The following is a 13,174-nucleotide window of genomic DNA, read 5'->3' on the forward strand; positions in this document are numbered from 1 at the left end:
GCTGGGACTAAGAGAAGATGCTAAGCTGCCCCCCCCCTCCTCTATCCACACTCACAGCTTTGTTATTCAGTTTCTTCCACTTGCGATCGAAGCATCTTGCCTCTGTTAAGAGCACTGAAGTTTACAAAAGGTCCCCGAGGAGGAGGAGAGGCTCTTCACCAAGTGTGCCCGTGAGGATAAAGCAGTACTGGGGTTTAGACGCTGAGGTAAACAAAGCACAAATCCATGCACTGTAACTAAGCTGTGCATGTTTTAAAAGCGTTACTTGAAGCACTGAACACAGAGTTGGCCTTTAGACTACTTGAACACGACAACAAACAAACTACCTCTTAAGGCAGACCTGGGCATTTTCCAGCCCGCGGGCCGCATCCGGCCCTTTGGTTCATTCTGACCGGCCCACGCAAGGTTAATTAGAAATTACAAAATAAACGTATTTTCTAATTTTACCTCATGCATGGACTGAATGTGCATTGCTTTTATTTTGAAGTTGTGTTCAACAAAAACGCAATGCGCGCGACATGAACATGACATGAAATCCCCCGAAACCTAATCCCGCGATAACTACTTCCGTAATTTGTCCAGACCAACCACAAACTTATACGTCATCCTTCAAACGGTCCAGCCAATCACATAGTGTGATGTCACCAGCAGGCGCCTGAGCCGATCTGTAGATCTGATACCTACACCGAATCGACTGATGATCATCTGTCAGCTGTGCTTCGCATCTCCACCTCAGACATTCAACCTGACTCTGATGCACTCGTTAAAGACCAACAGAGACTAGATTTCTCTCACTGAACAAATAAAAAACACCAAATGAGGTGATTAGACTACAAATGTGGGCATCATTATTATAACATGATGTATCTTGCTTGATATTTGGAGTAGAAAGACAATATTGTGATGTCTTTATTGTGTTTTGGGGTGAATGTGACTGAAAAAAAAAAAAAGGTACAAACGTTCACATTTTGTTAACCATTGTTTTGGGAAATTTGATTGAATAAATGACATTTTTTGTAAGGCAACCTCGTTTTTTTTCCATACTCTTACCAGTCTTAGCAGCTTGTAAAAACAATGATATTTATTGCTTTATATAAAGAAATACAATTAATATTATGCAGAATTTAGCTCAGCCTTATAGTCCGGCCCTCCACAAAATTTTCTGTTTCTCATGTGGCCCCACAGAAAAAATAATTGCCCACCCCTGTCTTAAGGGATAAGAGTGCGAGATAGAAACTCATCAAAAGTGGTGAATTTTTTATAAACCAAGCTGGATTCTTTAAAATCTTTCTAAAAGAATGCCAGCACAGACTGCGAGTGGGCAGGAAAGGGTGTGCGGGGCTCCTTTTCCCAGGTGAGCAGAGGAAGGCTGGGAGCCATGATTGCACGGCTGCACAACATTGGACTGCAGGTCACTGCACCGCTGGACATGTTTTCTAACAGTTCTTCACAGAGCATAACAGACCCAGCCACAGCCAACCGTCTGGACCACTGCCACAAACAACACAAGCTCATGTTCTGTCTCCTACTTCCACATGGACATCCTGTTGACCAAGGTCATCTCTGAACTTTAAAGCAAGATATATTCGGGATTTTTAAACAAACTCGTTATTTAAAGAAATGATCGTCATCGTGAACAGTATGTTCTGTGTTCAAAATGCATATTTGAGCAGAAATATGCACCAGACACTTTTTTTTTAAAAATGATATTGGGGATATCACGGTTTTATGATGGCCACTGATCAAAACATGGTCATTTTACTTGAACACTACTGTGAACCACAAGCCGAAACCAAAACCCGAGTCCAAGACATGTAATCAATTAATTTGTTTTGTTGCGATAACAATGTGATCTGATTACTATCATGTACACGTGTAATAATTCACCTAATTCATGATTTGATTCATGATATTGGGTTCAGAATTCAATTTTCCCATGATATGTTTTTGAAAAAAAAAATAATAATAAATTACAAAAAATATTCCTATTCTTTATCAACTTAAATACTCCTTTTCTTTCATTTTCTTAATAACCAACAATAATTTACCTATAAAGGTTGGAGTGAAATACATACATATTATTTACCAGCTGGGAGGTCCGTATCGTGAAATACCGTGACCTCAGCCTTGAATACTGACCTCGGCCCAGAGAACCTCGGTCAGTATTCAATGCCAAGGTCACGGTATTTCACCATACGGACCGACCTTAAGCTGGTAAATAATATATTTATTTTTTTCTTTACCAAATTCTAACAGAAAACGAGAGCGCCCGAAAGGGAAAACCGAGCTGAGCCGCCATTTTGAATCCTCATTCACGGCTGTAATGCAAATGGCTTCCTCCTCGGTATACAAGTGCACTTCCATGGCAGGAAAAAAAATAAAAAATACATTTTGCTGCCTATGTAGTCCCCTATTTATACAAATAGGAGTCATTCAGGATTCAGCCATGTTTTTGCTCAGCAAGTTAGAGGTTTTTAGCTTTCTCCTGAAATGTTTTCTTTTATTTCTTCTTCCTCAGAGTAGTAAAACTCGCTTTCGCTATCCATGCTATAAAATTAATGCTATTCTCCTGAGAAATGCTGGCAAAAACTTACAAGATTTTTGATAATCTTATAAATAAGTCTTATAAAAAAATAAAGATAAATGTTGACAAAAAAATGCTACTATGTTTGTTTGTTGTTGTGAACGAGGGAGTCGCCAGAGGTCCATAACCGGGGTCCGTAACGTAGGATACGGACCCGCTCGCCAGCCAATCAGAGTGCAGGATTTGATGGAAACTGGACCGCAAAAAAAAAAAAAGAAAAATATTATTTACCAGCTTAAGGTCGGTCCGTATCGTGAAATACCGTGACCGAGGCCAGTATTTTCAATGCCGAGGTTACGGTATTTCACCATACGGACCGACCTTAAGCTGGTAAATAATATATTTATTTTTTTCTTTACCAAATTCTAACAGAAAACGAGAGCGCCCGAAAGGGAAAACCGAGCTGAGCCGCCATTTTGAATCCTCATTCACGGCTGTAATGCAAATTGCTTCCTCCTCAGTATACAAGTGCACTTCCATGGCAGGAAAAAAAAAAACTACATTTTGCCACCTATGTAGTCCCCTATTTATACAAATAGGAGTCATTCAGGATTCAGCCATGTTTTTGCTCGGCGTTAGCAACAGTTACAGGTTTTCGGCTTTCTCCTGAAATGTTTTATTTTATTTCTTCTTCCTCAGGGTAGTAAAACTCGCTTTCGCTGTGAACACTGTCGTTATCACTATCCATGCTGTAAAATTAATGCTATTCTCCTGAGAAATGCGAAAATAAATGTTAACAAAAAATTGCTAACATGTTTGTTGTTATGAACGAGTGAGTTGCGAAAGGTCCGTAACCGGGGTCCGTATTGTAGGATTCCGGACCGCTCGCCAGCCAATCAGAGCGCACGATTTGATGGAAACCGGGCCGCGAAAAAAATAAAATAGCCTACTAACCAAAATATCTTCTTATTAAAAATGAGCAAGAGTGCTCTGAGGGCACAATATCACCTGCTGGCAACTAGGCCATAACGCTGGTAAAATGTGACTGAACTGAAAGAAAATTATAACATGCGCATCACCGACATACAACAAAGAATCCTGTCAAGTTTTGTGAAACTCCTACAAAAATTGTGAGAGGAGTTGATTTCAGAAGGTGAGCGCTCTTCCCGGGACGGACGGATAGACATCGCCATGACATAATCCCCCTTCGGGCCTTTCGGCCAGCGGGGGATAAAAACATTAATAACAAATCAGGCTTTTCTTAATAAACTTGTGTACACTTGTACTACCTTCATTTGCTCCTCTGTTGTTTAGCTTTCAGTAGTCTGTCAAAAGAGAGCTCCGATTTCTTGTTAAAACTGTTTGCACAGTCAATCACACAACAGCTCGTTCTCATTTTAGATCCGTTTTTGTGTTTCTCGTGGCATTAGAGCTGTTACACTTCCGCCTAGGGTGAAGTCACGTGTAATATGTATTCCCACGATTGTACTTTATCTGCTGTCTAAGCAAGGCAATCACAGCTAGGAAAAACTAAGAGACTACACAGCCTGATTATCATCATGATTCATTTTTGATTTCATTCATTCCAATTGTCAAATTCACATTGTGATTTATCATCAGACGATGGATCGTTACATGCCTACTACTGTGTGTAAACTAAATTCAAATTCCTAATCAAGTTTTAAAAAACTTGAAAGCTTTCACTGACATACAGTTATGTCGATGACAATTAGGCTAAAATGCTAACAATTTTTAGTCCTTGGGCCGTTATTAAAAAATGTTCTGTTTCCGGTCCACTGGCCGGGTGAGTGCCGTTTGTGCGGTTGAAATTTTTTTTTTAGCGCCGGTTTTTCGACATTTTTTTCGGGTTCGTAAATCTAAAATCGAACTTGACATTTACGTATTCCGTGCAGAATATAGAATTGAATCAGCTCTGCGCATGCGCCGTGCGGCACAAAAAAAATGTCAGCCACCATGAAGGAAGGAGATCCGGAGTTTTCAAACATTTGCTTAAGTGTGAAATCGCAAAATGGTATTCTAGCGAACAACAAAATAGTAAAGATTCAGAAAAACAAAATCATCCAGTGATCATTTTAATAGTGTCATTTCATCCGAACTCGGCCTAACGCTCGATTTAGAACTACAAAAAGTCCGTGTGTCGGACCATCACAAACCGTTACTGGAAAATTCGTTTGATCTTGATCCATCCGAGATGTTACAAACAGCTTTTGAGTTTTGTTATGCGAAATTCATTACCTACTTTGTTAATGACCCTGACAGATCCGTAGGAGAACAGTCCCTGAAACGTGGACCTAAAAACACAGCTGCAAGAGCAGCAAAAAAATCTAAAAAATAAGCAAAGTTTATTACATTGAGGTTAAAATTTGTTTACACTGAAGTTTTGCTTGTCATAGTTTCAAAGAACAAAAACCTGAAAACATCATACCTGCCAACCTTGAAACAATTTTATGAGTACAATTTTACAATTTCATGAGTACCCCCCGCATCAACCTCACCCCAACCTGGCACGCATGCGCCCCCACAGACCAAAAACACACTTTCAATCCAGTTTTATTGATTGACCTTGGGAACATAGTCCAGTTTTGTAAAACATTCCTATTGATAGACTTTGGGAAACTGTTATTGATGGCTCTTGGGAACTTCCTTCCGTTTTGAAAAGCACAACAAACATTAAATACATGTGCAAATGAAATGAAATTAAACCAGAGCCACTCTTTCAAAATAAATAACACATTAAATTAATACAGTATGCAAAAAAGGCACTTTCAACACAAAACATGGTATGCACAAATTTCCCATGCAATAAGTTTAGACTTTTGCATTTTTTAACATGTTGGAAGTATATTGCATTATACAGTACACTGCAGTATTTTGTAGTATGCATTTTTCATGTGCAAACTATTGCATTTGCATTCAAAATATTGCATTTACTGCAGTAATACTGTATAAAAAAGCATCTGATACTGCAGTACCACGCAGGTTTTTTCATAAGAGGGATGACCAATTTTCGACTTCACATCATCTGCAAACATTCTAGGCTCCCATTGACAGAAGTTACCGACTGCCCTTAAGATATACAACACGCTACGTTTTGTTGAGCGCATCAATAAAGTGGTACTTATCATAGTGATTCAATGAGAGCGCGAGAGAAATTGTAATCAGGTTTCGTTGGTTACCGCATCGAATATGCAACCTCGAGTGACGGCTTCGAAGTTAAATGAAGAACTAGCCTGTACTGTTGGTGTTGTAAATGCACAAAATAACGGCTAGGAAGCTCGAGTACACGTGAAACACAACCGTTTCTGTTACAAATATAAAAACGACGTCTCTAACCGACGTTTCAATCCCTGACTCGCTCTAGCCACCTGGCTGCACCGCTGCACTCAAGTCAGAGACGCGAAGGAGGAAGGGGAGGGGGTGAAGAGGGCGGAGCCACACGTTCTGGAAGAGGGGCGGGGGGATTGGGCAAAGCGTTCCATTCTGGCTTTGAGTTTTCTCACAGATCAGCGGTATCAACTTCAGCGGGAACTTGACTAAAATGCGAGTTCGGACGATATGCGTACTTTTTAATGTGAAAACGTACAGTCGTACAATGAGGTAAAAATTCGTAGCGGCTACGCAAGATGCGTACATGTTGGCAGGTATGAAACATTGGTAAATTATCAGTTTCTTTGCACTCTTGCATAAAAATTCTGAATGTCAAACGAGTGCAGTGCAGTACAAAGTTTAGTCTTCAAAACATTTTAAGTACCTTTGTAAAAGTTTTGCAAATGTTGCAGTCAGCATTTAAAATGCTAACTTAAAGTTTTTGTACAAGTTTCAGTTGATTAAACGGTCATATTTTATTAAATATCTGCTTTTGTAATAAAAAAAGTACTGAAAGAAAAAGCAAACAGCATTGCGATTTCTTATCTATCCATATTTTATATATATATATATATATATATATATATATATATATATATATATATATATATATATATATACACACACACACACACACACACAGTGGGGCAAAAAAGTATTTAGTCAGTCACCAATTGTGCAAGTTCTCCCACTTAAAAAGATGAGAGAGGCCTGTAATTTTCATCATAGGTACACTTCAACTATGAGAGACAAAATGAGAAAAAAAAATCCAGAAAATCACATTGTCTGATTTTTAAAGAATTTATTTGCAAATTATGGTGGAAAATAAGTATTTGGTCAATAACAAAAGTTCATCTCAGTACTTTGTTATATACCCTTTGTTGGCAATGACAGAGGTCAAACGTTTTCTGTAAGTCTTCACAAGGTTTTCACACACTGTTGCTGGTATTTTGGCCCATTCCTCCATGCAGATCTCCTCTAGAGCAGTGATGTTTTGGGGCTGTCGCTGGGCAACACGGACTTTCAACTCCCTCCAAAGATTTTCTATGGGGTTGAGATCGGGAGACTGGCTAGGCCACTCCAGGACCTTGAAATGCTTCTTACGAAGCCACTCCTTCGTTGCCCGGGCGGTGTGTTTGGGATCATTGTCATGCTGAAAGACCCAGCCACGTTTCATCTTCAATGCCCTTGCTGATGGAAGGAGGTTTTCACTCAAAATCTCACGATACATGGCCCCATTCATTCTTTCCTTTACACGGATCAGTCGTCCTGGTCCCTTTGCAGAAAAACAGCCCCAAAGCATGATGTTTCCACTCCCATGCTTCACAGTAGGTATGGTGTTCTTTGGATGTAACTCAGCATTCTTTCTCCTCCAAACACGACAAGTTGAGTTTTTACCAAAAAGTTCTATTTTGGTTTCATCTACCATATGACATTCTCCCAATCCTCTTCTGGATCATCCAAATGCTCTCTAGCAAACTTCAGACGGGCCTGGACATGTACTGGCTTAAGCAGGGGGACACATCTGGCACTGCAGGATTTGAGTCCCTGGCGGCGTAGTGTGTTACTGATGGTAACCTTTGTTACTTTGGTCCCAGCTCTCTGCAGGTCATTCACTAGGTCCCCCGTGTGCTTCTGGGATTTTTGCTCACCATTCTTGTGATCATTTTGACCCCACAGGGTGAGATCTTGCGCGGAGCCCCGTATGTCTTGTATGTCTTCCATTTTCTAATAATTGCTCCCACAGTTGATTTCTTCACACCAAGCTGCTTACCTATTGCAGATTCAGTCTTCCCAGCCTGGTGCAGGTCTACAATTTTGTTTCTGGTGTCCTTTGACAGCTCTTTGGTCTTGGCCATAGTGGAGTTTGGAGTGTGACTGTTTGAGGTTGTGGACAGGTGTCTTTTATACTGATAACGAGTTCAAACAGGTGCCATTAATACAGGTAACGAGTGGAGGACAGAGGAGCCTCTTAAAGAAGTTGTTACAGGTCTGTGAGAGCCAGAAATCTTGCTTGTTTGTAGGTGACCAAATACTTATTTTACTGAGGAATTTACCAATTAATTCATTAAAAATCCTACAATGTGATTTCCTGGATTCTTTCCCCCCATTCTGTCTCTCATAGTTGAGGTATACCTATGATGAAAATTACAGGCCTCTCATCTTTTTAAGTGGGAGAACTTGCACAATTGGTGGCTGACGAAATACTTTTTTGCCCCACTGTATATATATACACACATATATAAATAAAAAATCCCTCCCTCCCTCCCTCCCTCCCTACTGAATTTTTTTTGCTCACCCGGTGGACAGGAAACGGATTTTTTTTTAAGGATGGCCTTGGATGGGCCTGTTTTTCTGATAGAATGTTCAGTGGCAAAAATCTCAGTGCTTACCTCTGAAGCCTCCTTCCAGTAGAGAGGTGGCTCGGATCCTCTTCTGGCCGCACCACTCGTACTCTTCGAAGCGGGTGCCGTTCTCGCCTTCCATGTCGGCCTGGTCATCCTCCATGCCTCCCTCCCTCTGAGAAAACAAAGCCATGAGAAACTATCCATACGCAGCAGCACTCGCTGCCAATCAGCTGTTCGACAGTCTCGTGTTCCACTGTGCTTTCGCTAGCATCTTACGTCTACGGCTGCACAGTGATGAGAATCTGTGCTTTTGGACTAACACGTATTTCTTCTAATATCTATCAGATCTAAGGTGATTCGGAGGCAAAGCAGCACATGCAGTGTACCAAACCCCAACACCGAGAGTGCATTAGTAATGCTAGAGCTACTGGATTAGAGAGAAATGGATGGGTAGGTGCTGCATCCTGAACCGCTCAATAATGAAACAGAGAAGCTACTCAAACACACAGGCCCACTTTGCTGTCTACGGAAAGGATGTGAGCGAATCTCTTAAGCAGGTTCAGGAAGCCAACCTCGCCGAGTGGTTCGGATAGTCTACATGAGTAAGTAGTACAGAAAGGAGGGGACTCCTTTCAGGAAAGGTGTGATTGCCGTACGGCTTCCCCTGGACACGCGTGCGCATCCGACGTGATGCTTTTCTGTGCGTGTGTAATATTTTTGCAGAGGCTGATGTCCAGGGGAAGGAGCAGGCAAGGAAGAGACAGCGTGAACTGAAGAGATTTGGAGGCTCTGCGAGGCCCGGGCTTGAGAGGCTACCTTTAACAGACACTCTTCCACATGCCTATTCATTTCCTCAACTGTTCCTTCCAGCGGAGCGCTGCACAGCGGACATACCTGTCCATCCTCCGGCTTCCGCCGCTTCAGCTTGCCGATCCGAGCTGCAGGAGACAGACAGGAAGACAAAAAGCAGCGTGTGGATATCATCATCATCGGAACATAACAATACAGTATTTATCATGTGCTTTTACCAGACCCAAAGTCTGACTTGATTAAAGTGAGATACAACGAATCATGAGACGCATACATTTGGAATATTTCTGATTTCAAAACCCATCGACATGCCAAAATGGGTTCAGCATAAATACATGAACTAACACCCCCCCCCGTTCCTCTAACACTGCATTGGCAGGATCACTGAGAACAGATTGCTCAACAAGATCTGTTCAACAGAGATGCTAAAGAGCTGGGTACAAGAACCCCAGAGGTGTAGACCCTGATTACCATTCCATGCCACTCATCTGTAGGACGCATGCAGAAGGAAGGGGAGGTGTGTGTGTGTGTGTGTGCGCGCGTGTGTGTGGGGAGAGTTTCCTCTACCAATGCGCAATGTAATTAGAAATTTAACGTAGCAGAACAGAGCCCATTGTGCCGTAAGTCTCTGTCGCTTTTCCTTAACTGCAAATGGCGTGTGGGGACATTAATTTTTAGGTGGCTGTGATTGCCAGAGAGGCTGAGGGAGACTTGGGGGGGGAGGAGGAAGCATGTGCGATTACTTCAGGGGGAGGGAGACTAGCTGAGAGAGAGAGAGAGAGAGAGAGAGAGAGAGAGAGAGAGAGAGAGATGAGCAAGATATGGTCTCCGTCTCAATCTCGCAGCGGACAGTAATAGAGGGGGCCGCTGGGCATCATTAAACAGGAAGAAAAAGAGGCAGATTAATTAGGAAGGGCAGGAGTTTTCCCAGCCAGCGTCTCAAACGAGAGGTGAAATACGGCACGAGAGGCCACGGTTTAAATAAAGACAGCTCCATTAGCCTCGACGCAGTTCGGCTAGGAGGAGTGTGTGGGATTGGGGGAGGGGGGGTGTTTCTCACCATCATGTAGGCAGTAGGGAGCTAGGGGCACATCTCGGGGCACATCCTTGCCGTAACGCCTGCGCCAGCAGAGGTCACCGACTGTTGACATATCAAGAAGCGAAGGGTTAAAGAGATCCTCTGCTCGGGCAGGCGCTACAGACAAGGGAACTGCACAGAAAACATGTACAAGACAAGCCCGGCTTCACCTAATCACTGCTGCACTGATATGACAACCAATAACGCTAAAGAGAAGCTAGCGGAGGCTCCAGGAATACTGACCTTCAAATCTAAGCCATGATTAAGGAGTTTTCACTTCCTGGCAACCTTCGCTAATGTTACGCTGCATTTGTTATTGACTTACAAGCTCCAGATTTCTATGTTGGCCCTGTGCTTGAGTGGTGTCGATTATTCAAAGTATAAACCTGATTATATTCAACGGTCATGTGGCTAAGAGACCGTTTCAGCCTGATACAAATATTGATTTCGCGACCGAAACGCATGCATATCATACACAATCCGGACAAGAAGTCTCTTCGCCGGTTTACAACGGGAAAATGATGAAGTGCAGTAAAATAATTTTGATCATAAATGGCTTATTGACGACTATAATTTCAATACTGGGGGGGGGAATTATCACTTTAGACATTACCGTGAATCCCTCTTTCATGATCTAAACGCGTTTCACTGCAATCTAATAGACTGCTGTGCAATTTTAATTATGCTTGATATTGCTGTTTAATTCAAGCGGCTGATACAAAAATAAAAAGCTTGCGGATAAGGATGTTTGGTTGAAATGAATGAATAACTGGGATGAATTGCAGTTATTAGTGTTCGTGTTAGTATAAACCACATCTCCGTCATTTACTCGACTGTAAACAAGAAAATGAAGCCTTTGGCTGGATAACCAAGTAACCGGAGAAGCAACTGAGGTGATGGAATTTTATATTTTAGATAATATATACACACAGCGCCAGTCAAAAGTTTGCACCCAGCTTCTCATTCAATGGCTTTTCTTCATTTTTATTAATTAAAATACTCTTCGTGTCTTAAAGGAGATACGCAGAGCCATGGCCTCACTTTCGTTTATAAATGCCTTGAGACCTCAAGAATGGCACAGGAATAGTTTTAAGCGTTAACAATGAATCTAATATAGTAATTTTTACGATTAAAGTGATTTATATAAGTAGCGGTCTGAGTGAATGACCTTGGCGTCCATAACGTCACAGCAGGAAATCTATCGGTCTCATCATCATTTCCGCTATACTAAAACACAGAGCTGACTGCAACTCCGATCCTCCATTTTGAGCTAATTTATCACCATGCCACGTAGATGTGTTGCTGGCCGGTGCAGCAACACGACAGAAGGTGGATTCACATTGCATTCACGGCCCAAGAATGTTCAAACTGCAAAGATTTGGACGCGTTTTGCGAGAAGTTCACGGGCACATTGGGCGCCTACGAAGTGGTCTCTCCTCTGCTCTGCACATTTTACTGAAGACTCGTACGAGACCTCTGATCTGTTGAGGAGCGTTGGCTACAAGCCCAGATTGAAAGAGGGTGCAGTACCAACAATTAAAGAAAACTGCAAGAAAAGGAAATTATATATTTTATTTACTCATTTTTTTTTAAAAGGAAAGTGAGTTTAGCTGCACCAGTTCTCCTGGAGTGTGAGCCGAGGGTTGTTGGTAAAACCCAGGACGGAACGGGACATATCGCTCGGGCAGTGACCTCCCCGCAGTGGTTACTAAAACCAGTGACGTTCCGTTCTGCCCCGGGTTTTAGTAACTGCCTGAGTTGAGCAGTAATGGCGGAGCACTCCGTATGGAGAGAATGAGTAGAGCAGCCGTCTGATTTCAAAACTGGATATCACTGCCGTCTCACCCTTACATGGAAGAAGCGAATGAACGGAGAACTGAATGAACAACTGAAAGTCAGACTGTTTCAAAACGATCAGCCTTCAAGAAGCGAGAACACCAACGGATAAGCTCCGACTCTCATTTGGATTTAAAAAAAAACAAACAAACAAAAAAAAACACACACACCACATCGTTTACCTGCATTTAGATTAATCCATGTAACTTGTATTGTGTGTTTAAGTTACCGGTATAAGATTATTTAATTTGCTTCAGAATGTCATCGTCTCAGACCTGGCGACTTGTCCAGGGTGTACCCCGCCTTTCGCCCATAGTCAGCTGGGATAGGCTCCAGCTTGCCTGCGACCCTGTAGAAGGATAAAGCGGCTAGAGATAATGAGATGAGATGTCATCGTCTCAGTTCAACTGATTATTTAATTCGCCTTTTACGTTTTATCAGTGAAAATGCATGCATGTACATGTATGTTGCATAAGTTATAACACCCATCCTGTTTTAATGAGAGTCAACCCACAATCAATGAAGTCAAATCAGTCTTAGTTGAGCGAGTCGGTAACGCTATTTCTGACTTTCACCATAAATTTTATTTATATGACTTTGGTCTATAGCTGTCAAAGGCCTCGGCCTTAAAACCGGTTCCTGCAGTGACATCATGCACTCAGGGCTGGCTGGCTCAGCTCAAATGCCAACTTTGCGATCGATTTTAACTCTCAAAAATATAGAGATTTTTAAAAATTCCCATTTATGCAGCATATAAAAGAGTCAAGGGTGGAGATACTATCCACTCAGAAATTTATTTCAAAATAAAGGTTCTGCGTATCTGCTTTAAAGTAATGATGGATGTCGATTCTTTTTACTTCGTTAATCGGTTCTTGACATAATATGGATTACTACAGTTGTGGAATAGGGCTGTTTACTGTATGTTTATTATTTACTGTTTGATCTCTGACGCATTAAAAAGGCAAGAAATTGCGCTAATTAACTTTTGACGAGGCACCTCTTAACCGAAAAGCATTCCAGGTGACTACCTCATGAAGCTGGTTAAGATATGCTAATAGTGTGCAAAGCGTCACTGAGGTAAACGCTGGCTACTTTGAAGAATCTAAAAATATGAAACGCATATTGTTTACTACATAAATCCATACATGTCTTCAGTTTTGTTCTACAACATAGAAAATAGTCAAAATACGG

At 41.7% G+C, this 13,174-nt stretch overlaps 1 protein-coding gene across 7 annotated transcripts in view; it reads right to left on the bottom strand.

Moving 5' to 3' along the window:
- Positions 1-13,174, bottom strand: part of rnf220a (ring finger protein 220a) — a 221,581-nt gene that overhangs the window by 29,268 nt on the left and 179,139 nt on the right. For 2 of the 7 annotated variants that reach the window (XM_060931434.1, XM_060931443.1), the window contains exons 7-9: positions 10,130-10,210; positions 9,076-9,197; positions 8,305-8,431 (exon numbers count right to left, since the gene is read on the bottom strand). In XM_060931434.1, the coding sequence (XP_060787417.1) occupies positions 8,305-8,431; positions 9,076-9,197; positions 10,130-10,210 (330 nt within the window). The remainder of the gene's footprint in view (positions 1-8,304; positions 8,432-9,075; positions 9,198-10,129; positions 10,211-13,174) is intronic. The other 5 variants (XM_060931480.1, XM_060931490.1, XM_060931462.1 and 2 more) reach the window with 3 other exon arrangements.

This window comes from Neoarius graeffei, chromosome 1 (genome assembly GCF_027579695.1).
Source record: "Neoarius graeffei isolate fNeoGra1 chromosome 1, fNeoGra1.pri, whole genome shotgun sequence".
NCBI lineage: Eukaryota > Metazoa > Chordata > Actinopteri > Siluriformes > Ariidae > Neoarius > Neoarius graeffei.